General features: G+C 38.8%; 1 protein-coding gene across 6 annotated transcripts in view; it reads left to right on the top strand.

Annotated features, from left to right (window-relative positions):
* LOC121322455 (receptor tyrosine-protein kinase erbB-4-like) overlaps positions 1-25,647 on the top strand; it is a 277,382-nt gene extending 251,735 nt beyond the window's left edge. For 3 of the 6 annotated variants that reach the window (XM_041262470.1, XM_041262472.1, XM_041262469.1), the window contains 8 exons: positions 12,412-12,567; positions 13,608-13,683; positions 14,029-14,175; positions 17,194-17,291; positions 18,231-18,401; positions 20,423-20,470; positions 21,386-21,686; positions 22,131-25,646. In XM_041262470.1, coding sequence (XP_041118404.1) covers positions 12,412-12,567; positions 13,608-13,683; positions 14,029-14,175; positions 17,194-17,291; positions 18,231-18,401; positions 20,423-20,470; positions 21,386-21,686; positions 22,131-22,594 — 1,461 coding nt within the window. In that variant the 3' untranslated portion in view covers positions 22,595-25,646. Of the gene's footprint in view, positions 1-12,411; positions 12,568-13,607; positions 13,684-14,028; positions 14,176-17,193; positions 17,292-18,230; positions 18,402-20,422; positions 20,471-21,385; positions 21,687-22,130 lie in introns of all 6 variants that reach the window. The other 3 variants (XM_041262473.1, XM_041262474.1, XM_041262471.1) reach the window with 2 other exon arrangements.
* The last annotated feature ends 2,228 nt before the right edge of the window (positions 25,648-27,875 follow it).

Raw genomic sequence — 27,875 nt, 5'->3', positions numbered from 1 at the left:
TGTTCTCCTAGACTAATCCCCTCCTAGCAACACATTGTGTTCAGTGTTTTCATTTTTTTGTGTGAGCTTTGCCCGTGACATTTCTGCAAGAACCATTTGTAAAAACATCAAGAAAGGTCTTGTTTTAATTTCAGTTTTTTTAATGTCTTTTTTCCAGCAATTATTTTTGCCCCTAGGTCAGTCATGTATTGTATGTAGAGGATCCTTGTTTTTTAAATATAAGCTTGTAATACCCCATTACCTTAACAGAAGTATAAGCTGCTGTGAATGTGTTTGTGACCACAATTCCACTCGTATTCATTAATTTAAAATAAAGACACTGAAGTCCTGACACTGGAAACACATTTGTTTGTACGCTGTATGGAGGCATATATGCATTTCATTAATTCATTAATATATTGATTTTATGCAATCCCCTTTGTCTGTTGTTGCTAGCCCTTTCTTGGAAAGACCAGCCGGAACACCTCTGTGTCATTCGTTGTTCTGTCCAATACTGTATGCCTTGCCCAGCTGCAGTAATACACCCCTGTGGTTCAGGTAATGAGTTTGCCACTTGGTGGGATAGCAGGATCCTGGGCTCCTCTTGGTCCTAGGCCCTACGCATCATGCCACTCTAGTGCAAAACACGTTAGCCATCCCATCTGGCAACTGGACGTTGCCAAATCTTGCTCTATGACAAGGTCATATGTTGGTGCATGTTAGCTTCAGAAACCACGAATGTGTTTTCCAGTCCAGCTGGCATATTGTACTCACCAGGGCAACTCAAGTGGAGGGCATCTGTCTGTACCCCTTAAGTGCCACCTGATATGCAAATCAAACGCAGGTCATACAAGACGAGAGTAATAGGCAAGGTTTTATGCCAGAAACTGGAGTCAGTGCATGCTTTGTTATTAAGAGAGACTCGTAATGTTATATCCCCTAATATCTGGCATTATAGTTCATTACATGCAAGGTCAGTGCTGTGGCGTTCCGCGCCTATGCCTCCCAGCCTGGCCCTCGGCACCCCAGAGCCTGTCTCGACTCCCAGAGCGTGTCTTTGTCTATGTCTGTGTCTGGGTTTGCCTGTGTGGAGAGGGGTTTTAGAAGAGTTGGACTACCCCATCTCTAAATCCCACAAGCTCACCAGCAATATTTCTCAAAAGTGATCCCAGAAACTTTGGGCTGGTAAATCACCCCCATCTGACTGTTGTTAAAGAAAAAAATAAGGTTTAATTTGTTCTGCAATTATAAATAATAACTGGACACCCATAAAAATGTGATGTTGCATCTCAGTGGATCATTCCAATTTGGAAACTGAAATGTTTTCAGAGCAGCCACCCCTGTTAAATAAATTCCTGTAGCCGTGAGCTGCTGCAGTCCATCACCGTCGGTAGAGTGTCAGTGTCGATATGCTGGCATCTCTTCTGAATCCCTAGAGCTCCATCCTATGGGGATACAGTACCTCATGCTCTGTGTTTGCTGTAATTGAAGGACTCTGGACTGGTTTTGCATTGATGGAAAGATACAGTATATACTCAAGTTATTAAACAAGGGGTGATTGTAGTGGGCCTGTGTTCTAATTGTCTAAACCAGGGGTGTCATTAGTTTGTAACATTGCATTGGTGTATTGTATCATTTTGGAATTCTTCTTTAAAACAACCAATATCTTTAATATGTCACATGTATTCAACATGTGCAGTCTGCATTGTTGAGTGGCATTCCCATTAAGCCAATCACAGAGGTAGTAAAAAAAAGCAATCAAATGGCGCACAGGATCTGTTTCCTCAAGCAACACGTGTAACAGCACAGCACACATCATTTTGATTAGGATAGCGAAGTGAAGGCTTGTTTAAACTATTTATTTTACTTTCTCTACAATTTTGAATCAGTTGCCAAAAAGTAGTTGGAGATGTCACAGAAGTGAAAAGGGGAGGCGGAACACAAAAGATTCCAAAATCGTTGAACAGATAATTATTTTTTCACTGAATTTGATGGCAAAAGAATATGCCTGATTATTAAAGATCATAACGTACAAGGCACTGTGACATGCTGCTCAAAGCAACGCATTCTGAGTTTACTTAAAAGGCCCATTTTTGCTGCTTTCAGAATGGAATTTCCTGTGTTATCTGTATTGCTTTGTTTAGCTCTTAAAGTTTATTGGGATTATCTGTAGGGCTGTGTTAAGGTTGTTGATGATGCTCGTTGAGGACAGTTAAGAAGGTGTGTGTGTGTGTGTGTTTGTGTATATATATACATATATACATTCCCCAGTGTTTCAACATTGTTTTCTCACAAGTTTTCAAACCTGTTCCTGTCAGTGGCCTAGCTCTAAGAGATGGGAATTTGCATCGACGTTCAAGCTTTTGTGAGTGTGAATTACAATTACTTATTTCCTAGAATGCAGATCTAGTTATCCATCTTTCTAGGTCTTAGGTGCACAAAGCCAAAACCCTGACCATACCACCTTTATCTATTTCTCCACCTATTTGTCAGTTTGTTCATATAGCCAGCACTATCTTCTATGGGACATATCTTTAAAGGTTTATAATATGCAAATGTAATACACGGTAAATATTACTTGATGGGTGCAAGTCCAAAAATCATACATTTCACAAATATAACGCAAATTGTAACCATAAGGCCCCAGGTCTGATCTTTTGTATCTATCTGTCTCAAGAATAACTGAAAGAATGACTGACCCCATAGAAGCCTCCTGGTCCCTCTCCTCATATACAGTCGTTACACACTTTGCTGCTTCTTGGGCTACATGACAAGACATGAGTCATAACTCTGACGCAACGGAAACCCTACAATAACCACTTTAGCAATGTCCTTTGTAGAAGAGATACCTTCCCAGACAAGGTCTTCAATCCATTTGATAGCTAGAAGTATGGGCCCCTGTATTATTATTATTATTATTATTATTATTATTATTATTATTATTATTATTATTATTATTATTATTTATTTGTTTATTTATCAGCCACCTTTATCCAAGGCGACTTACAGAGACTAGGGTGGGTGAACTATACATCAGCTGCAGAGTTACTTAAAACAACGTCTCACCTGAAAGACGGAGCACAAGGAGGTTAAGTGACTTGCTCTGGGTCGCACAATGAGTGAGAACCGGGGACCTCCTAGTCACAAGCCCTTTTCTGACCACGCCACCCAGTAAACACCCCTTGGTGAATGTGTATAGTATTGATTCATTGCTTGACCCACGACTCCAGATCCATTTGCAGTGAAGACACAATGTTTCTTTGCCAACACGTAGAATTGTGTGTGCACTACGCATTCTGACAGACTTGAATTCTGTAGCTAGCAACCAACCCAGTCATCAGGAAGGCAGAGTGCAACTGCCAAGCAGCTAGAGAGGACAAGCTGGTTCCAAAACGTTCTGTCCCACTCCCTTCCCAGTTCATGCAGACGAGCACACAGGGAGAGAGCCTCTGTCAGCAGACATGTTGCGAGAAAGGCGTGAGTAGTGCAGAGACAGGGGGGGCTATCTGACAAGCCAAATCAAAGCTGGCAGTTCTCTCCTGCTCCCTAATAGGAATGGTGATTACAGGAGCCTTGTCCATTAAAGAATCCACTGTGAAGCATCTCCTGAGGGCTAGTCCAACCCGACAACAAAATAACCAGACGAGAAAAGGCATGGCGGTGTCTGTACCCACCAAAATGTACCCAGCCGTTTGTAAACATTTCTTTCAGGATAAATTGCTCTGTGCTGTCTGTGAAATAATAAAAGCCTTATTGCTTTTTCGGCCTAGAGAGGGGGGTTGAGCAGGGGGGTGCACTTTGGAAAATAGGTCTCAACAGCGGGGGCACACTGTGTTAACTTTAATTATATTCTTGTCTTTTTGCCAACCTTACAGGCCTTTAGGAGCACAATTGAAAATTGTTGTAATGGGTCACAAATGGTGACTTCACTTTTATAGTCTAAAGGGTACATATAAGGACTCGGCACTCCAGTCTTCAATTAATCTTCAGACCAGCCACTGGATAATATTAGTGCAAACAAACAAAAAAACTAATCTGCTAAACCAGCTATGCTTTGAGTATCGCTATATGATGGCTTATTGCGCTGTGACTTCTATCTCATTGCCCCCAGGTCATCTCCAGGGGTGGTTTTTCAAAACTTTGGAAATCTGATTTCCGCATTTGATAAAGATTATATTGTGAAATTGGGTTTTTAAAACGTCAACACGCAATCGCGATTTCTGTGATCCAGATTTCGCTTTAGTAAGAGCATACTTTTTTGATCCTACTGCGAAGGTGGATTTAACTTTTAAATAATCATATATCATAGATCTTTTTTTTGAATTTCAATAGAAAACACACACTATATGTCCAATAGAGTATTATAATGCATGTTTCACATAGTTATTAACATTTTATATCCAAGCTGGCAAATTATCAACGTGTGTCTGATTAAAGAAAAAAGCGCATGTAGTGGGTTAGCTTTTACCAAGAACAGCTTTGTTTTCATTTATTTACATGATGTCCAACACACATTTAAGATTATTATTATTGTTGTTGTTTTTTTTTTTAATGTGTGTGTCTGTGTGTGTGTGCTGTGTATATAAAGATGTGTGGAAAACATATCTTTAACGTGAAACATGAGTGCAGGATCCTTCTAGAAGTAATTCTTTACAATGCATTCCTCTCTGCCCATCCAGTAGGTCAATTCGGCGCACAAATCTTCACCTTCAGTGACTGCTACATTGCGATATAGTTAGCAATATAGTTAGCGATATAGTTAGCAATATAGCGATATAGTGCAAAAAAATGCAGGCTAGAATTATGTTGCATGCTCGTACTAGTGGTTCCATTCTCAGGTAATTCAGACCATCAAATCGTCTCTGAAGCACCCCATTGATGCGTTCTATTGTGAATCTCGTTTTAGTTATTTCACTTCTGCCAAGTAAATACAATAATTATTTTCATGTTTTATGTGTACATTACAAGTAAATTGAGTTGTTTTTTTTATTATTTAAAGCATAAGAAAGAAATAAACCTGTGTATTAATACTCATAATTATCACTGGTCTTATTACTTTTTAAAGTTAGAATACATCATAAATAATGGCTTACTTTAAAATATATATATATATACATGTAATAAATTTAGAACTACTTCAAAAACTGGATTTCATAATCATAATTATTTGTAATCTGGATAAATGTAATCCAGCAGTGACATTTTCTGAAAAAAACTGATCAAAACAATCCAGATAAAAGTAATCAGAAAATATAGGATTGCAAAATCCTGCTCATTGTTATCCAGAGTCAAAGTTTTACCCACGGTATCTGGAATTAAACACATTTGTTTCCAGTCAATGTTCATAAATTCATAGAAGAGTAGTAGAGGGTATTTTTTTCAGTTTTCATCTGTGCAGGGACTGGTCCTATGGGGGGACTGATCTATGTAAAAATATATTCGATATTAATGTGATTCTTAATGGGTTATAGCTAATAGCTACCCAAGAATCAAATGATAAAAGGACATGGGGGAACACAAATTGACAGATATTCATATATGAATAAAAATCACACCTGATGCCTATAAAAAAATAAATGAATACTCATTATTTGTTAGGACGCAACACTCGCACTGTAAGAAAAAAGTCATTTCACTTTGGAACCCTCGGAAATGTAGTAGAATTCTTCACGCAATGGAAACAGTAGAATTCAATAACAGCCGAATGCCTGCTGATTTTCTGCTCATGAATTTTTTTTGGTTTGTTTTAATACTAACATCATGTTGCAGGAATGATCCTGCTTTAAAGAAAATGCAGTGTGGTGCCAGAAGAGAGGATCACCAGTCAGTGTGCAGAAATTGAATAGAATGTATTACTGCCATAAACATTACATCCTTGCCAAAAGTTTATAACTCTAAGCTGGCAGATGGACAGTTCAAGCTCTTTAAAGAACCATGATATACTTGAAATAGATTGAAATAATAGCAGCTTCTTCCTGAACAAAGAAAGCCTTACCTCTTTACAGTCTCACCGCAAATTCAGGACGATTGCTTTGCAGTTACATCTGAATAACTTATGTTTTCTAGCTATGCAGACAACTTTAAACCAGTGACCACAGATGAGAATGAATTCTAGTGGAAAACATGACCATCAAAAAAAAAAAAAAACAACAGTTGTTATAGTAAGAAATATAACAGTAGGTTTCTGTGCACTAATTACCTGCTTTAAAACAAAACCTTGCTCATAAAGATTGGATCATTATAACTACAGTTACACAACTGAAAACTGAGAAACCCAACTGGTGTAATAATGAAATAACAGCATTTAGCACAATGAACAACGTTGCTGTTTCACTGTCAAACCTCTGCTCAGAAAACTATAAACATGTCTAGCTAGATCAGTTGTTTTCGATTGCCATGGTCAACATTTTTGTCTTAGGATGCTGGACGAGAACAACCTAGAAAATGTGACAAGACAATGAAGAGTTAGTTAAAACATGATCTTTATTTGAAAGGATCAAAGGGCTAACAGCTACACTGGAAAATGGAGAGGCATCACAAATCTGCTGAATAAAAATGTTACTTTCCTATTTGAAAGGACCTGAAAGAGAAGACAGAAGAAACTAGGAAGTTTCCTTTGTGTTCTTTTTGGAGGGGTTTTAAAGGAGGTTGAGATTATGTGGGTACAGCAGAGATAAACTTAGTCTGCTAATGTTGCATTGGCTTCACTTTGGAAATTCAGTAAAATCCACATTTGCTTCACTCATTCATAAATTGAAATGTAAAACTGAGCCTGTGACATTGATCGGTTCACAGATAAGAGGTCATGAAGTGTATTAGCTTGAATTAAATAGTTTGCAATTCATTTTCCTGTGAGAGCCTGGCCACAATCTGGGATGACAAGGTGATATCAATAGCCCTGCCCCTGCAAGTTCCACACTAAATGAAACCGGACCTGAGACTTCCATTTTCAAATGCTAACGCTGTACTGCATTGCACTGCAGCTGAGCGCAAAAGCTAAGCAAGGTTACAGCAGTTTATACCATTGTTTTAACAAAGTTGTACCTTTTTATGTGGTCGACCACTTTTATCTATGTTTTACCACGCTGTTCACAAATATTTTACTGTGCTTTACCACTAAATATGTACCATGGTACATCGATACAGGAACCTGATGAAATGCATTTGTCTGTTTGGCTGCCTTTAAGACTTTAAGAGCACCAGAAATGGAGCCAGGCTACCATGTTGATGATTCACAGTGTAGCAAATTTCAGTGCTTGTACAATGTTGATTTTATAGTAACAAGTCACTGCAAATAGCTGAGTTTTTCTCAGGGTTACAGCTGATATCAGACTTGTTCTATTATGCTTACAGCAGGCCACTCCTATTGTAGCGCTTTTGTCATTTTGCATTTAATGCAGCAGCTCCAGCACGATAGAAGTGCCAGAAGCAGTTTGAGATTGTAGGAAGAGCTAATCCAATTGTAGTGTGTCTGCTTTTACAATATTACCGCAGCCTTTGCCGTTGCTGTGAATGCATCACCACCAGCAGCCCAAATTACACTGCAGCCTTTTCGTGTTGCTGCCCTTATCATTGTAAAATCTGCTATATTAATGGACTATATATTACATCGATTTCTAATTATTTTTAACTAGACACAAAGGATAAATATTGTGTTGGGCGAGCATCTCAAGGCTTATTGTAATCAACATCCCTATTGATCGCCTGCCTGTGAGCCAGATGTAATCCATTTTAAATACAATTTCAAGAGTGTGCACTCACAGGCCTGTCCCTTTACATTGTAATTGTATTGGCAGGGGGCCATGTAAACCTATTGCAATTATTCAAGTATTTAGCATCCAATTGGCCACGGAGGAGGAGATGGAGCTTAAGATACAGCTGTGGACAAAAGCTCAACATCACCTGCAATTTTAGGATTGAGTCATAATTTTAAAAAAAGAAAACTATATGAACATCATTTATATCGCTAATACTTGTAGTCAATATATAGTTTCTTTACCATTGCGTTTTCAGAAAATACAATCTAACGGTGTAAAAAGTTAAACAACAAAAGGTTCATATACCTTTTATATTCCACTACGTTTTGAAAACCGGTATCGACAACAACAACAACATATTTTAAACAAAACAACAAATATTTATATATATATATATATCTATATATATATATAATATATAATATATATATATATTTTATTCTATTCGAAGTATATATACAGCTCTCCAGGGTATATATATATATATATATATATATATATATATATATATATATATATATATATATATACTGTTATTTGGGGGGCATGAACGAGGGCTCCTCCCCCTACTTCCATTGACTTGTCTCTAGATCCATCTTGGGGGAAGTGTCAGTTGCTTCCCAGCCTTGGAGACCGAACTATTCGGTCTCTCCTCCGTGAGGGCGTCTCTCTGCGAGCAAAGGGGACTCTCCTTACTCTTCTCTAAATTATAAGCACATATCTTCTATTATCAATTACTGAGGTCTCGTCCTCTTCTCATGTTGAGTGGAACTTGCAATGTCAAAGGTAGCCCATCCACAAGAACCTAGCAGGCATGTCACCCTTATAGCAGCTATGAGGGCTTTGTCTGCCTGACTTCTCATTGGTAGTTAAATAAGCAATGACAAGTACATAGCTTCATGGCCGTGGATTTCACTTTCTACACAAAGTATGCAGGCTTCATAGAGGGCGGATTGAATGAAAGAGACTCACGACATCTGGACTTGTGTATGTTGTGCAAAATGTCTGCTGTAATATTGATTGTCACTTGTTTTTAATTGGTGAAACGGTTTTGGAAAAAATACATCTAAACACATTTGAGGATTCAGCTAGAATCTGTACGATTACAGTGCCCCTATGTAAATCATGAAAAGCATACACACACGGTTGCTGAATCATGGTGTATCTCAATAGTTATTGTACTGATTGCAGAATTATACCAATTGTTCAGCCAAAAGGCAGAGGTACTAAATTAATAAAGATATTTTAAAACATTACTTTCCTCCAGGACCCGCTCTGCTGCTTTTTTCTCTGCATGTTTTTTTTTTCCTTGAAGAGCTGCAAATATTCAGTACGTTAGTCTTAATTATTTACACATCTATGAATCTACTGCAGGAACAGAAATAGACTCTTCAGATTAAAGCAGCATTAGCGTTCGATGACTGCATCCTAGGGCAAAACACTTTACACTTTGTTATCCATCGGGGTTGAGCAAAAGACTCGTAACAACATGACAACATTTTAGATACAGGAAAATGCCATTAGGTTCAGCAAACCTTCAGCTCAACTCTTTACATTCTTGTTCCTGTTTTCTCCCATTTTTTCAGTTTCTTAAGTGGTCTTCCATAGTAATTTATGCAATTATATTACCATAGACACTTTGCATTTTGGGGCTTTATGTATCCAAGCATTAGTGTAAGGCAAGAAAGCCATCGTTGGGAGTTTGATAGAAGTTCAGACAATGCATCCATCAAGCTCTTGTGTGTTTTGATACTTAACGTGCAGTGTGGCTCTACCAGGTCCCTAAAAAGATTTTTATGTTAAACTTGGCTTTTGGAAACGGGCAATTCAACATTGAAAACCGGTAACCAGCAGAAGGCGCACCCCTCTGTAGTGAGCATTTTAAACGGGGACCCGACAGAAGGAGCACCCCTCTGTAGTGAGCATTTTAAACGGGGACCCGACAGAAGGAGCACCCCTCTGTATTGAGCATTTTAAACGGGGACCCGACAGAAGGAGCACCCCTCTGTATTGAGCATTTTAAACGGGGACCCGACAGAAGGAGCACCCCTCTGTATTGAGCATTTTATTTCCGATAGCCCAGATGTACCGGTAGTCCAATTACTATTGCTTAGAAACTGTTGTTGATCGTATTGCTAAGGCCCTGGGACCCCTAGGAAATGAGATGCTGCATTTCACATCCAAGGGAGCATATTAGAAAAAAAAACAGACAAATAGAGGAGGTGAAGTGTTCAAATATAAAGGTGCTTTCCATTTACAATTATGCTAATGACTGTCTTAATTAACATGCGAGCATTTGAAAGCCATCAATTTTCTCCCTATCTAATTGTCTTGAATTTTTTTTTTAATTATTTTGACACAATGTGCAAGAACAAGTACTCTGATTTAATAGAGGTGCTTAGCAACACAACAGACACCAAACCCAACTCATTCTTACTCTATTGAACAGGCAAATCTGAGGGTCGTCTTCACAGGACGTCCTAGGGAATTGCTTTTTTGTCCAGTTTCTCTAGACGTCTTGTAATTGCTTTTTTACATAATTAAAATAAAGTCATAAATCAACTGGAGACAAATACATAACAGATTGTGCACTGATTTAGAACCACTGCTCTTTGTAGACTGCTTTTTAAATAGGCCTCTTTTGTAAAGCACACATCACGATATGAGCCAGTGAAATCTACTGGCTCACTTGGAGGGTTAGTTTTGTTCTTCTTTTCTTCCTGGACCTGATGATTAACTGTCAGGGAGATCAAGAGGTAAACGCCCAACATGGGATCTAACGAGACAGGACCTCCGTTGGCTTCATCTGTTTTATAATTTAAAAAAATTAAAATACAAGCAGGTCTCCACTGTGCATGCCTGGCGGGGGAAAGCATGAGAAGGCGATTGATTGTCATGATCGACACATACATCATACCTTCTCAAGGGTATTTGTATGCGTTTCTCTTGCACTATCAGTATTGCTGCGAATGTCTACCGGTTAATGAGCTCAGAGGAGGTTTTCCTAGACTGAGGATGCCATGTGTTCAGAATAGTGGTCACTTGCCATTAGCCTTTGCCTCAGGGTATTACAGTCTTGACTGTATTCTGACCAGGGACTTCCCCAAGCATTTTTTTATATGCTTTTAAAAAATAACAGAAATCCAGTTGTCACAGATGCAATAGGTTGATAAATTAAAAGCACGTTACCTGATTGCTTTGCATTCTGAATTATATACAGTACATCGATTTTTCACAAGCACCATGGCTTTTGAAGTCCTGAATAACACCCAGACAGCAGACAAACAGCATCCTGTTATTGTAATCACAAAGTGTGTGCTGCCAGTGCCCCTTTCTATTAGAAGAGTCGTCCTGAAGAAGTCACACTCACCAGCAAGCCAATTTGCACCTTGTTTATTGTTCCATTTTCATAGGCTGTGTCTGGATAATGCAGCACAGTCCTGTGGCCTGGCTGATAGACTCAGCTCATGTCTCTATCTTGGAAGGCACGCATCTCCCAACTCAGCAGTTGGGAGCCATTTTAGTGGATGGCTACTGAGATACAGAACATAAAGATGGGGAAATTCTGAAAAAACAAAGCTCTGCTTTTGGTTAAATTCTGTCCATTAAAGGAGTGATATGCACAGCTTTAAAACCAGTTTCCTTTCTGTTTATCAGCATGAGTCACTCATCACTGCTTCACTTTTTCAGCAGGATGGCAATCTTTTGGGTCTTTTGCTTCTTTCATTTCACTTACAGTGAATTCGGTACATACATAATTTTCAAGTAGAACGAGACCGAAAAATGTACTATTCCTCACTGTATCGAAAACCACATTGTCTGGTTGCAGATTACAGCAAATCCTCGATTCTATCAGTTCTAAAGTAAATAATATAGATAGACAGAATGCTAGTGTAGCCGGCAGTGTTAAAGTGTGATGCATATTTGTACAATGGTTTACACCCCCGCATTGCAAGGAGGGCACAGATACCGTTCTGCGTCAAGCTATAGCCAGTTAGAAAGTTATAAAGAACTAGAGAGAGACACACACATACCAACTCTCTTCCTGTCTCCCTTTTTTCACTCCCAAAGTGACAGCTATGAGATCAGTTTGGAAACTGACATTTGCTTTCCCGAAATTGCCTAGCAACAGAACACTCCAGCCCACCATAGTCTGGAACTGAAATAATTAAAGTGCTGCTTTCTCAAGGGCCCTGGGAGTTTATACCACTTTCATAACTGATTGTTTTAAAGCAGCATTTTACTGTATATGCTGCGCCAGGCCTGCTCTCGAGGAAGAATTACAGTATCTAATTATATGGCCTATAGTAAGGCTATATCTACATTTCCTGCAAAAGGGAAATACGTAATGGGTAGCTGTGAGATGTTATTTTATATAGAGATGTTATTTATATATATATTTGCTATGGATTTACCATAGTTAACCCTAGTTTGCCATGTTTATTTATACGCTTTACCATACCTCACTATTTTTTACCATGCTTACCTGTGCTTTACCATGCTTTCACTGTGCTTGATTACACTTTGTATTATGGTAAACTTGTTGTAAGGGTATGCATGCTTCCTTCCCTGTCACCCAACCCCTATAAAGTCTCAATAGGCTCTCATAGGTTAAATAAAAGTGTACTGTACTGTGCCTGCCTCTGAATGCGGTGTGATTGATTGTGTCTGGCAGGGAATGATGTACCTGGAGGAGAGACGGCTGGTGCACAGAGACCTAGCCGCCCGGAACGTCCTGGTCAAGTCGCCAAACCACATCAAGATCACAGACTTCGGGCTGGCCCGCCTGCTGGACGGGGATGAGAAGGAGTACAATGCTGATGGGGGCAAGGTCTGTGTACTTTTAGTAGAAGTAATCTGTGCATAGTGTAAAGATGCAGACAAGGACTTGTGTTTTCTGTTCTAAGTATATATATATATATATATATATATATATATATATATATATATATATATATATATATATAAATTTAAATTGCTTTTTATTTGTGAAACTCTATAGGTTATACAGTACTAGAACTGAGATGAAAGCATTGCACTTATTTCCATTAAAAAAAAATAATAAGCTGAGTCTGCTTTAAAAATCTGTAAATAATAAAAGGAGACTAGTGCCCCAAGGCATTCCATGGGATTAAGAATGCTGACTTTCCACGTAAGGATTTCTGTATGATCACCAGAGCTCTTGACTGTAAAAACACTACACGCTTATTCACAGAGGAGCACAAGTCATTACAGTAACTCAGAAAGAAGCATTTAAGATGTTAAACTGACTGTGTAACTGAATGTGTCATCTGGGAATTGGAGAGACAAAATTACATCAGTTAGTTAAATATATACAGTCATTAGTTAGTGTTATGCTAATCATTTTAGCCTACAGTGAGATTTGTTTGTTAGCTGGGGTTGTTTGTACAGCTGGGGTCCCCAACTAACAAAAGCAGAGAGAATCAGCAAGCGATGTGGTGCTTGTGTCATTTGTCTTTACAATGTGTGCTTAAAAGAAATAAATCTCAATGCTCTTCACTATCTTATAAAGAATAGAGGGCTGCAGAAAATATGACTTTCATCACTGTATGGCACAGTGTGCTATGGAAAAACCCCATTCAAAGTACAGCAGGTGGTGCTACATGTATGGATTAATGGTTAAGTCTTCATTGTGTTATTCCACATCGTTTATTCCTGCAATTCTATCTAGAAGCAATAGCTTTTCTGATACTGGCACTGGGTTACAGTAACTAAATTGTACAGGAGGAATGCTTGACATCCCCAGGCACACCTAAACATGTACACAGTAAGCAGCATATCATACGAGACACTTGTACCTGTGTATTGTATGGTATTGTATTGCATTGTATTGTATTGATTCATTTTCAGATGCCAATAAAGTGGATGGCACTGGAATGTATCCACTACAGGAAATTCACCCACCAGAGTGACGTGTGGAGCTATGGTAAGCCGTTCCAGACATTGTCTCAGATATTCCCTTTTGAAATCTAGTGAGTGTAGGCCAGAGTCTCACCCTTGACAAGGCATGATCCAGAGATGAATATGTGTTGTGTTTGGAAAAATACAAGCCATCCCAATAAAACCCTGGACTGTTTATCGTGCTCCATAATCATTTCACATTGAACTCCTAGACTGCCACTATACACAGAGAACAAGCAGACTGTGTATAGCAAAGTGACACGCAATCAGATGATTTACCACAAACATCCTGAAGCTCAAAGTAGCTTAACGTGGCAGTGTGTGGTAATAACGCCATTAGTAAAAGTAAAGAGTGCCTTACATTCTGCAGGGGTTACAATCTGGGAGCTCATGACGTTCGGAGGGAAGCCCTACGATGGAATTCCTACCCGGGAAATCCCTGATCTTCTGGAAAAAGGGGAACGCCTGCCGCAGCCACCAATCTGCACCATCGACGTCTACATGGTCATGGTAAAATGTAAGGACACTTTGTCTTCCACTGTTGGTCTTGGTGACATCGCTGTGTGAACCCTTCCCCTTATCAAAGTGGAATGTCTGCAGTGAGAGATTGTCCCAGTGGTAAAATATACTGTGATTGTATTAAGTATGCCAAATATCCAGCAGAAACAGTAATAAATGACTAAGAGCACACATCATGGGATAATACAAGATAGTATGCAAATTCAGAGGATATAAGCTATTCCTTTAAGATGTTTCTTATTAGTTTTAGACTTGCAATAGGTGTGTGTGTGTGTGTGTGTGTGTGGTGTGTGTGTGTGTGTGTGTGTGTGTGTGTGTGTGTGTGTGTGTGTTTTCATGGCAATAATGATTTAGAATAGAAAGCTTTGACAATATCACCAATTATTTCTTAATTTCAGTCATAGCAGATTACAGCCCACCTAAAGTTGCATTTTAAAGGAAACCATGTTATATGTAGCAGACTTCTCTTTGCCTGTTCCTTGTCGATCAACATCTTAAGAAAACTCCAGTTAGCTTTCAGTATTAGCAGATTGCTATAATCAGCAAATGAACTAATGTTTACAGCCAGCGCCTGCACTGTGAAGGAACCCCTGGAAAGTGCTTTGTATCGTCATGCAGCTGCAAACAGCTGATAGTTTTCTTGCAGCACTTTCTAAGGGAGCTAATATATCCTTCCGGTAACTTTGAAATAAACACATAAGAGAAATACACCCAAGCATCAATCTGTTCCTATTGTATTTCAGTCAAAGTGAGCGGACTTGAGGTCAGAAGCTCATAGTTAGATTAGTGAGATTTATTTTATTGTATTCGTTTAAATGATTGCAATACCAGAGGGGGGATGACAGCTCCACTGTCTTGCAAACTTGAGCTCATAGCAGAATAACCAGGCTGGTTCAAAGGCCCCCTCCAGCACCAATTATGTTGCTATAACCCAGAACAACATAGTGGACTACTATTTGGAGCACAGTTCAGTACTGGGGTGTTGACAGAAAGAGTGTAAGCTTCAATTGCTTGAGGTCAACCGGCACTACAAAGAACATGTGTTTTAATACATTTATCGGTTGCACAGTTGAAAATTCCCTTGAACTGCAGTAGGATTTCATAGAACTAACATTTGAAAGACTGTTTTATATAAATGTTCTAGTTACATGGTTAGCATTGCTACAGTGTATTGGTATGTCTCCTTTAACTTAAAAGCTAATATTGTTACCCTTTAAAATAAAACAATAACCTAATAATTACATTCAATACACTGTATTGATCAAAATAATCAATTTTTATATAAGTGGAATCTCTCTGCCATTCACTTTCAGTGAAAGCAGCTCATCTCATACCTGACCTTTGTTTTTCAAATTACAATCCAGGACCTTACAAAAAGAAATACTGAAGCCATTGTTCTATGATAGCTGTTACTACAGGGGCACATGCAGTACACTGCATTGCTAGAATAACATCCTCAACTTGGTCTTGGATTTAGTCCAATAGGACAACATTCGACATGCCCTGTAGTTATTGCTTAAGTAATTGCTTTGTAATACCTGCCATGTAATTGAAACATTTACAGATAAAGCAGGTAACCTTATTTCCTGCAATCAGTTGGCAAACAGTTGAAGCACAGTGAAAGAAATTATTGTTTGTGTTCATGAGCAGCAGATTGATAAAAAAAATAAATAAATAAGCAAAGTCATTCAGAAACCACAGTCTGCTTATACACAAGCTGTGGGAGTGTTTGTTTTATGTTTGTTCTGAGCTTTGCATTAATTCCATTCATTTGTTTTTGCAATAATTAGCGTTAATTATGTTTTTCTTGTGCAAACTATATATGTGCTCAGAATGCAAAACGCAGTTGCATTTAAATCGCTGCTGTTTTCTCACATGTATGAGGTAGGCAAATAATTGAAAGCAATACTGCATGTCTAAACTCAACTTGAATTCATTGCTAAACATTTGAAAAACAAAAAAAATATTTGAGTTTACAGTAGTTTAGGGGCATCAGTGGCTTGATTCCATCTGTCTTCTGTAGAAACAGTGGGATGCAAAAGAGTTTCAAATGCTTTCATTAGACTTCAAAGATGTCTGCAAAGCGATACAGACTGTCACCCGAGGCAGTAACTGATTTGCTTGAGGAGATCAAAGTAGAATTTGGACTGAGCAGCAGGAGATCAAAAGCAGTTCTCACACATACAACGTTGCTTTCCTCTCTTAATTTGTCTCTACCTCGACCTTTACTGGCTTGTATAAGAGATACGAAAAACATCTGCCGTGACCCCTAGGAAATAAAGGAACATAATGAGCTTTTCCACAAGAGCAACGTTTGTACTGCTACTATGTTTAAAAACAATACGCTATTGGGCTCCCGAGTGGCAAATCTAGTAAAAGCATTATGCCCGGAGTGCAGGATGCACCCTATAGCTTGGAGATCGCCAGTTCAAATCCAGGCTGGGAGTTCCCACAGGGTGGCGCACAATTGGCCAAGCACTGCCTGGGCAGGGAGGGTTAGGTTAGTTGGGGAATCCTTGGCTCACTGCACACCAGCGATCCCTGTGGCTAGCAAGGCGTCTGTAGGTCTGCCTGTGTGCAATTCAGAACTGCAAGGTCCTCTGACACTGTATTTCTGTAATGGCTTCATAGCGGTGTGAAAAAAAGCAGATGGTGACAGCACATGTTTCAGAGGATATTAGTGCTCAACTTTGTCTCTCCCGAGACAGAGCTGGATTGAATAACCAGGTATCCCAAATTAGAAGAAAATCAGGGGTAAAATAATTACCGATTCCAGATTGTAAAATTGTAATGCTATAGACCTGTCATTTAATGTAAAAAAAAAAAACAGAAGACAATTCATCATCATTATAGACGTCTGGTTCTTTTTTACAGTTCTCATATCCGATATACGGATGCTTGATTCCCCTAATGTGAATTGTTAATATTTCCAAGACTAGGCTTATCCCTTTTCAAGCCCTTTATAACTGTGACAGCAGTCTGTACAGATAACGACTGTTCGTTGTCTGAATCGCAGGCTGGATGATCGATGCAGACAGCAGACCGAAGTTCAAAGAGCTGGCAGCCGAATTCTGCAGAATGGCCCGGGATCCCCAGCGCTACCTGGTCATCCAGGTGAGTTCTCTTCTTCAATCTGTTACGTGGTACCTGGTCATCCAGGTGAGTTCTCTTCTGCATCTGTTATGTGCTACCTGGTCATCCATTACGTCTGCTTGTCCCATTTCAAAACTTCTCATTATCTGGCTCTAGGCGTAGCATAATCAAACAGGTACGGTACCAATGTGTTGACACAAGCAACAGCAAATCGTCCTGATTGCATCTTCAACACCAGTCCAATTCCAGATACGCATTTCCACCATGTCACTGAAACTATTAAATATTGATACACCAGCAGTAGCAGCCATGCCAGCTGGGAGGCTGTTCTTTAACTCGTCTGGGCCTGGTCAGTTACTTGGATGGGCGACCCCCCAATGAGAGTGTTAGGGGGCACTGTGCCAGACGAGGTACTTTCCTTCATCAACCCAGGTCCTGTCTACAATGTGAGCATTTAACATCCACATGGAACTATACTGCAGAGAAAATCACTAAATCCTGTCACAGGCTAAATCCCTAATCATTGCAGTCAAACATTTCAATTCTCATGTTTACTTCACTTTGAAAGATACACTGTATGGCAGTCCTATAGCAGAAGATGGAGTTAAATGCTTCCTCAGACAGCATTTGGGTGCTGTATGATTTGTTTCACAGTTAGTAAAAGAATGCTGATCTAAAGAATAAATAAGGATGGAAAAAGGGGGCTAAAACATACCAATCCAAATTGGGGCAACGGTGATAGTTATAGTGGAGACAGGTATACATATACGTTCACAGAATTGGTTTTAACAGATTTTAACAGGGAGCCGCATAGGAACTATTGATATGGGATCTTAGTACATGTATTTCCAGTCATGTCAGGTGATGTATATTGTAATACTTGTTAGGGGGAGGTAAATGGAAGTTAATGCTAAGCAAATCCTCCTGTATCCTCAAGCAGCTGTGTCCTCTTGATTGCAGGGCGATGACCGCATGAAGCTCCCCAGCCCCAGTGATGGCAAGTTCTTCCAGAGTCTGCTGGATGAGGAGGAGCTGGAGGACATGGTGGATGCAGAGGAGTACCTGGTGCCCCAGGCCTTCAACATCCCTCCCCCCATCTACACCTCACGACCCAGGATTGACTCCAACCGGGTAAGTCCAGCCCTGCAGCCTGGATCCTCATCCGCTCACACGGCGGCACTCTCAGCATCATTTGAAGTTACCATTTTTTCACATTACAAACTTCCAAATGGAGACTAGTACAAGAAACATTTTCGAGACTTTCTCTCAAGGTTTGTCTGCAAAGATCTTCCTAAGAAATTGGATAAATCAAGCAAGCATCTTGGATGCAAAGTACCAGAATCCTGTGTGGGTTGATATGTAATGAATGTACTGTCCATATGAACCAGTAGGACTAGCATATCATTTCTTGTTGAATTCATATGAATGAGTAATGTGTACATTTCATACAGTTCCCAGGTCATCATCAACAGGCACTTACTTTGAAGAGTGATAGTGATGCACTGCTATTTTTTGAAATTGGTATTCTTAAGGGCAACTCCAGTGTTGTTTGGTGGAGCATAATGTTTGATGAAAATAGAAGGTCTGATCTGCAAGTTTCATAGAACCAACTTGCAGTAGTGGACACTTGGGTCTTCCAGGCACTTCTAGGTGTAACAGTTTGTGTTTTAGCGCTGTGACAGACACTGTACAAACTGTTAAAAAACACAGAGGGACCACCACATTGCATGTACATGCATCAAACCTGCAGGGAGCTGGCATTAGTAATGCAAATGAGACTACTGTCTGTATTACCACATGGAGGGCAGGCATCTGCGGTCGAGACTGAATCTGGTGCAGCAAAAGCTAATGTGGGTCAGCAGGTATTCTTCATTATCTAAGCTTTGCACAGATCAGTCCCTTTGTCACAGGTAAGCAGGAAGCCAGGCTGTGAGAGATACCTGTGTTGTACCTGGTTTATGGATGAACATAAACCAGGTGTCCAAGCTCATAGCAAAACTGAGCCACTGCACACCTAAAAAAAACAGCTTGCCTTGTATCCAAGTGTAACACAAAAAGGCCATGGTTCTTTTACCCTCTTCCTCCTGGGTACAGCTTTCATTACTGCTCTTATCGTTTGTAAATAGCAGTGTCTTCACTAAAAGGGGAGCGCTGTTGACTCAAGGATGATGGGATAGGCCTGCTGTTGGCTGTCTGGTCGACCAGCCGTGTTCTTGCATGTCTTATTATTCATGTTTGCACCTTCCAGGCACCATCCTTGAGTGAGGCTGGAGGTGGGGGCCCAGTACAAAATTCAAGACTATCAATTTAAAGGTTGCACTGATGAAGGCACCAGTCAAAGTATTTGCTTAGTTTTGCCTGTTCCATGGGTAATACAGTAGGTACTGTTGCCAGTACTTGACAATACTTGTATTTGATAATTGCCCCTCTATTGGGGCAATTTATTGGGCAGAAGTGAGGGTAGGGTTTCTGAATGACACACACAACAAACTATGGAATGGGCCAATGGGAACAGTATGGGCCATCATTCACTTGTTACATTTTTTCTTTTTCCAGCCCATCTGCTTTTTCATATCAGGATTTCATCCCCTTCAGACTTCTCAAATGTAGATTACAAGTGGGTGGCCATAGGAGACTTGTGTGCCTATCAAGGGCATTTTCTAAAACAGCTCTGTGTACTTTACAAAATAGAGGGCTCCAGACAGCATAGTGGTTATTTCTGATCTTGTATCATTTGTGTGTGCTGTACCAAAGTGCTTGTTCAGTGCTTTGTTCAGTAATAATGGTACAATTTGATAACATTTTACTTACTACCAAGTACATGGTGCATATCCAGAAACACAGTAATTATACACATGGTTGTCTGGTTACAATGCAACAACATCATTCTTTATTACAAAATGAAAAGATGTTGCTAACGTATTGTGCAATTACACTGTATTTAGATGTGTGGTTGTGGTACAGTGTAATTTCAATGTGGTTAGAGACATTATGTATAGATCAGTATGCCAATCGAGAGTTGGTTTTTCCATTCCCTCCCCTCCCAGTCAGGATCCCTGCTTGTCCCAAAACAATGCTCCTTGACCTTAGATCTCACTGCTCCATTCAAATCCTTTCCTTCTTCATGACCATCATTCCATCTTTCCAAACAGAGTCAAAATGGACACAGCCCTCCTCCAGCCTACACCCCAATGTCTGGGGTAAGTATCCTGGTCTTACCTGAGGGGGAGGGGTTAGGGTAGCTGTGCTTGTCATTGTAACAAGACTCACATCTTCAAAAAAAGTGCCTGTTTACATGAAGGGTTTAATACTGTATGAACAAGTGTGAATACATGAAGGGATTAATACTGAATGAACAAGTGTGAATACATGAAGGGATTAATACTGAATGAACAAGTGTGAATACATGAAGGGATTAATACTGAATGAACAAGTGTGAAATGTGTCATGAATAGTGTAAATACTAATTTCACACTGAACTGAAACTGAAACCAGGAGGAAAACAAGAGTTCATTTGTAAGTACTTAGATTTGAATTACTGACACAACCTGTGTGTCTTTGTTATCTGCATTACCTGGGTGCATGGAGACATCCAGAAGTTCATTTCAACATAAAAAAGCTCTTCTCTCTATTGACTTTCATTCATTATCACTGACAGCTAATTAACACTAATAACTCTTCTACTGGTGAACTCACTTGAAGAATTTACTTCTTAGGATTTAAATATAGAAATACATTGTTAATAGTTGCATTATTGAATGTCCATAATGACTACCACTCTGTACCTTAAAAGAAACTGTCCACATTAGTGTCAGTGGCCTATGCCTTTAAGTAAAATTAGGGGTTGAGTGAAATGAAAAGCTAACCGATGCCCAAGTGCTATAAATCTTACAGAAGCTGAAATAAATGCCTTTGTAGTGTACAATTCAACAACAACAACAACAACAACAACAAATCTTCCTTCCCAAAAAGCTGAAAACATTGTAATGCAAATCTTAATATCTCAAAGTCTGGAAGTGTATTTGGTGCAACGCAATGAGGGTAAGAGTGTGCAGTATCAGTGCCATCCCCTCTTCAACCACACTGACTGTATCCTGCTCTCCCTTGTTTTTCAGAACCAATTTGTATACCGGGATGGGGGCTTCAGCACTGAGGATTTGATTCCGTCTCTGGGACGGGCACTGCAGCCGTGTGCCACCCCAGAGACACCAGCAGTGCAGGTGGCAGCTCCAGAGGCATTCGAAGACGCCCGCTGTAATGGAACTCTGAGAAAGCAGGTATCTCCACGGGCCGGGGAGGACAGCAGTGCTCAGCGCTACAGTGCAGATCCCACCATCTTTCTGGCAGATCGTGGGCCCCGGGGGGAGATGGATGAGGATGGATACATGACACCCATGCAAGACAAGCAGCCCACAGGCAAGGAACACTTGCACACCATGCTTGCACCTTATAAAAGCATTGCCTAGTGTAGTAAAGCATAGGAAAGTATGATAAAGTATAGGTAATCATGGTAAAGCACAGCAAGATATGGTCAAGAAATAAGAAATACAAAAACTCATAAAGCATTGTTCTGATCTGAAAGGCTGTGTTGACAGCCGGGCGTTCATTTAACCAACATTAAGGCAACATTAGTCCCCTTTTACTTTGCATGGATGCAATAGTTGCATCCTTTGCTACTATGGAAATTGTAGATAACATTCATAAACCCCCCTAACTTTGCAATTATATAAATTACTTAAATTCCTTAATCCGCTTCAATAGGAATCCCTGGAAATTAAATGCTGCTTCAAAATAGTTGTTGTGTCTGTAAATATCCTGAAATATTGAATTAAAAATAAAGTCTAACTCTTCTTTTTGCAGACTATCTTAACCCAGTTGAGGAAAACCCTTTTGTCACACGCCGGAAGAATGTAGACATCCATGCCCTGGATAACCCAGCATACCACAGCGCCCCCAACGGGCAGCCCAAGGTGGAAGACGAGTATGTCAATGAGCCCCTGTACCTCAATACCTTCCGTAACACAGCAGAGAATCCCAGGTACCTGAAGAACAATGGGGCTCCACTCCTCACCAACAGTGTCAGCGACAAGAAACCCAAGAAGACCTTTGACAATCCAGAGTACTGGCACCACAGTCTTCCCCCAAAGGCAACGCTCCACAACCCTGAATACCTACAGGAGTGCAACACCAGGTTTTTCTACAAACAGAATGGACGCATCCGGCCTGTGGTAGCGGAGAACCCAGAGTACCTATCTGAGTTCTCCCTGAAACCAGGGACTGTGCCTCCCCCACCTCCTTACAGGCAGAGGAATACAGTGGTGTAATGTCTACAGTATTATAATCCAGTGTAAACAGGGAGATTGGTCTGTCTGCAGAACTGTTTCCCTGTGCAAACCCTCCCCAAAATAAGACTTTTGATTCCTCAGAACAGTAACAAAATAAATCTGTTAGGACCTTGACTGGAAGAAGCATTTTTTATCAACCTGCAAATGGGGACTCAAAACTTTTGCCACGTACAAACCCCAAAAGCATTAATGAAGCATTCAACCTCTAGCAGTTGTTTTCCCTATCTGATGGTGTTCCGTGGTGAAAAATCCTTCTGCAGTTTTAAAGGATGTACCTTTAGCGACGTCCCCACTCTTTGAAATCAGTAGGAGCGACGATGAACAAAAAACTGGGAAGGATGGGTGTTCTTTTTCTCCTTGATCATTCTTCTTTCTTTCCCCATCTTCATTTGTTGGGATGTATTTCAAAGCAATAGGCAACATATTGGAGGCAATGGAGGCAACATATCAGCCACGTGACATGAAGGATATTCTTTGAAGAAAACCAAGTCCTTTGGATTAGGTTTTACATACTTCCAATTCTGAGGGACACTAATGAAAGAACACCAGCAAGAGCAACTGTTTCTGATGGAAACAGACATCTTGGGTCGGTGAACTGGCACATATCGATTATGGATATTCTTTTTGTTGTTTTCTGTTTGTTTGTTTGGTCGTTTGTTTTTACAAGAGGGTATTTTCACAGAGCTTCTGTTTACCTGGGATCTACAGTCCATGAAACTGGATTTGTTTAAAGTTCAAATTAATACATACTGGTCGGTCCGGTACAGTTCAATAAGGTGAATTTGCACAATTTATAAGAAATCTGTTTAAAAGGCCACAGTTTTGGGGAAAACGTTTCACAAATATGTATCACAAGGGTGACGTGATATGTGGCTTTCAAGGCAACAAGACAGACGTTTTTTACTTCTTAATTGCTTTATTTGAATGTGGAATTGGGGGGGGGGGGGGGGGGGGCACACAATATACCATGTATTACAGGTTAAAAACAGAAGCACTGTAATGTAATGGTGGTTGAATCCTGCAGGTGTAGCCAGATAGACTGGGACTTGGTGGTCTTTGCCTATTAAATATTAAACTTGTGAAACAGCTGGAAAGACCCAGATGCCACTCTCTATCTGAAACAATTGAACACAGCATTTGGTTATTAAGTAGAAGGGCGGTTTTGTTTGATATTGACATCACCTGATGTCTTCATCTGTCTCATCTTGGCTTATAACTAAGACAGATATGACCAATTGCTTAAAAAATAAGTACCAACAAGTGTTGCATCAAATTATATAAACAAAACTATATTTTAATTTCTCCAATTAACCTTTTTTTTATTATTTTGGAAAGCCACTATAAACATGCAAAGAAAATGTATTTCACATAATATATGAAAACCATGGCTTCTGGACAGTGGAAAGCAAAATAAACACACCCAGTCTTTCATGTAGCCCTGCCACTGAATTCAGTATTGTTCTCTGCTCTTCAGCTGCTGAGCTCCAAAAAATGCTTAAACAGCTAACACCCAATGGAGGAGCACTACTGAACCAAGCACCACCCGTATTTCAAAACTGTGGTTGACTTTTATTATTATTTAAATGTATATTATGTCTTTTTCAATCTTTGAACTTCATCTATTGTGGTGTAACACAATGAAATGGCCCAGTTGCGAAAGCTGTTGTTTACTGGTCTTCACTATAAGCACAACCAGCTGCAAATAAGAGTATCAAAATAGGGTTTTTTTGTTGATGTTGGTGAGGCATGCCCTTAACCTTTACTAACAGACATAGAAATAAGTCTTAAAGCTTGAAAACAATACTAAGCGGTTCTGTATTTTATACTTAAAGCATGCACTGTGGCAGAACCCACTCTAATGGAAAAAAAAAAAAACTGCCAAAATGTTTTTAGTAAATTTAGTTGGATATTTAGTTTTAAAAAGTGAGTTCCATAATTGAAACGGTTAAGCTGATCTTTTATATAAAAGACCTGTAGACAACAATAATTTGTCCTGATCGCTACCGCTGTGTGTTACTGTTAACACTGCCAGAAGCATCCTTTGCTGCTAAAAATAACGCCAGTGTCCGAAATCATTCTGCATTGACTTTTTTTTTTTTTTTTTTTTTAAATGTAAGAGCACTTAAAGCTCTGGTGAGGCACTTTTATTAGCTTTCAGAAAGCTAATAAAAGATGTTTTTTTTTTTTTTTTTAATGGGTCTCTCTCTCAACCTAATGGCTTGTGGGGGGGGGGAACCAGCTGTTTAGAAATATTGTGCATTTGCACAAATCAACATTATTATTTTTTCACTTCACAATACACTTTTCTGTCTGATTCAGAACAAAGTGAAACAGTTGAACAAGTTTGTTTCCTGTCTATTTCTTCAAATTCTCTCTATAGTCCTCCACATGCTATTAGGTTCAGAGCACAGGGGGGGTAACACAATCCCCAAAAAGAAAACACATTGATTCAGCTGCAGAACATGCCAAGAATGGGATTACTGCAAATTGAATTTCTTTTCAACTAAATTCAGGACGTGGATAAAGGAGAAAAAAGTACTTTAAAACTGTGCAAGTAGTTTTACATGTGGCAGTATGTGTTGCACGCTGCTCAATATAAGGAAACGATTTTACTTGCTGTGTGTGTCCCAGTAGAATGAAGTGCAACCATAGACATATCAGCACATCTCCTCCTGTGGTGTGTAGTTTTGAGTTCCACCACCCATGGCTTATTTCAGACAGCACACAAATGTTGGTGAAGTGGAAAGAAAACACTGGACTTGTGTATTTTGAGGTATAAATTTAAGGTTCAACAGATCGATCTAGATTCTGGCTGTACCAGACCTTCAGGTAGTAACTGAGCTATTTTGATGTTTGTTTTAATATTTTTTGAACTCAAACATGCTTTCATGGAATGGAAATGCAATGGTAATGTCGGCATAATAGATTGGACAGCACTGTCTGACCATTGCTGAGATGTATTTGATTGGAACAGAACTTGGTTTTCCAAATAAAAGAAAATACATTACCATTTCTCTATATGAAAGTTTATATATATATATATATATATATATATATATATATATATATAGATATATATATTATATGATATATATATGAAAGTTCAAATCATATAAAGGTGACTGGGATGGCCACCGCGTCACGGTGTACAGATGGTATCTGAAGACATGGAAGTTGTTCTATTTGTTCTCTTGAAGGAATATGTAGCATACACTGTTACTGACGTTATATGGGTCGATTTTTAATTTACAAAATGAGCAGCTGTTGAGGAACAACTAAACCAAAACCCAAATGTGGATTGTAACACAGAACTGAAAGTAATTGTATAGTGCAAATAGCAGGATAAAACAAAAGACAAGTAGGTTATTGTTAAGAACCATTAGGCTTTCTCATGATGTCATGCGTGTAATGGGAAGCCTCTGTGGCTAAAACTAGAGAAGCAACATGTTAGGGAAATCGATGAATGATACAGATGAGGCAAGAATAGTATATTATATATATATATATATATATATAATAATATATATATATATAATATTTTGGATATATTATATATATAATATATTAACAGTTTTGGACCTTTCTAGTAAAATTATTTAGTTTTGGAGGGTTTCTGATTTAGCAATCAGACTTTCATATTCTAGCCTTGATTTTAAACAATCATCCACCAAGTTCATCAGGACCCTTAATTGCCAGTCAAAGAACTGGTTCAGAAATGTGACCTTGACAGTGAAATAGCTTAAAAGGCCAAGCAAATTAAATGTGGTAATAAATAAATAAATAGATAAATAAATAAAAAAAATGGGTTTGTTCCATAAGAACATTTCCTTATTGTTTTCCTGCTAATCCTCTTGTTTTCCAGATGTCTGGGAAATGAAAAAGATCAACAGTAAACCATGATGTTTAAAAGATCAGCAGTAAACCATGGTGTTTAAAAGATCAACAGTAAACCATGATGTTTAAAAGATCAACACTAAACCATGATGTTTAAAAGATCAACAGTAAACCATGGTGTTTAAAAGATCAACAGTAAACCATGGTGTTTAAAAGATCAACAGTAAACCATGATGTTTAAAAGATCAGCAGTAAACCATGATGTTTAAAAGATCAACAGTAAACCATGGTGTTTAAAAGATCAACAGTAAACCATGGTATTTAAAAGATCAACAGTAAACCATGGTGTTTAAAAGATCAGCAGTAAACCATGGTGTTTAAAAGATCAACACTAAACCATGGTGTTTAAAAGATCAACAGTAAACCATGGTGTTTAAAAGATCAACAGTAAACCATGGTGTTTAAAAGATCAACAGTAAACCATGGTGTTTAAAAGATCAACAGTAAACCATGGTGTTTAAAAGATCAACACTAAACCATGGTGTTTCAAAGATCAGCAGTAAACCATGGTGTTTAAAAGATCAACAGTAAACCATGGTGTTTAAAAGATCAACACTAAACCATGGTGTTTAAAAGATCAAAAAGGGCCACCAAATGTTTGTTTCATGGTATTAGCTTAAGTTATGACTAGGGTTTAGTCAAAACTGACTTACACGTGTCAAAGTATACAGCTATGGCCAAATGTTGCATCACCCTGTAGAACTAACTCATTTTGCTTCATAAAATCTAATGAAACCTTCTGAATAATGTTACGTTAACATATTGAATTACATACCTCTTTGTAGTTTCCCATATACTTAAAAAAATGAAAAAAGTTACATTTTGAAATCTAAAATGAAATACTGTACTAATGTTATGGCTTCCGGCAGACTTTTACAATATCATTTTGTAGTTTCCTTGATTATCTAAATGATGTTCATATAGTTTTGTTTTTTATAATTACGTCTCAATCCTAAAATTCTAGGTGATACAAAACTTTTGTTCATAGCTGTAGAGGGAGCCGTCTGCACAATTAAGAATGAAGGGATGAAAATATGACATGTTGGAATAGTTGTTCCTTAAGATTTACTACTGTATGTTAATTAAAAAATGTGAATAGTATTTTTATAGACTGCTGAAGAATTGGCCAGGTGCATTTGTAAATAAGGGGAAATTGTTGCTTTCAGAATTGATTTTTTCCCCTCCATGGGATCAGTTTATGTTGAACATACTTGTCTTTATTATTATTATTATTATTATTATTATTATTATTATTATTATTATTATTATTATTATTATTATTATTATATTTGTGTACATATGTGTAATTTGGATTGTGAATTTTTATTTCAGGAGCTCATAAATTGAGGCATTTAATTGTGATTCG

The sequence above is a fragment of the Polyodon spathula genome, chromosome 10 (assembly GCF_017654505.1).
Source record: "Polyodon spathula isolate WHYD16114869_AA chromosome 10, ASM1765450v1, whole genome shotgun sequence".
NCBI lineage: Eukaryota > Metazoa > Chordata > Actinopteri > Acipenseriformes > Polyodontidae > Polyodon > Polyodon spathula.
The sequence above is the reverse complement of the archived record's forward strand: the minus strand, read 5'-3'. Positions and strand labels throughout refer to the sequence as shown.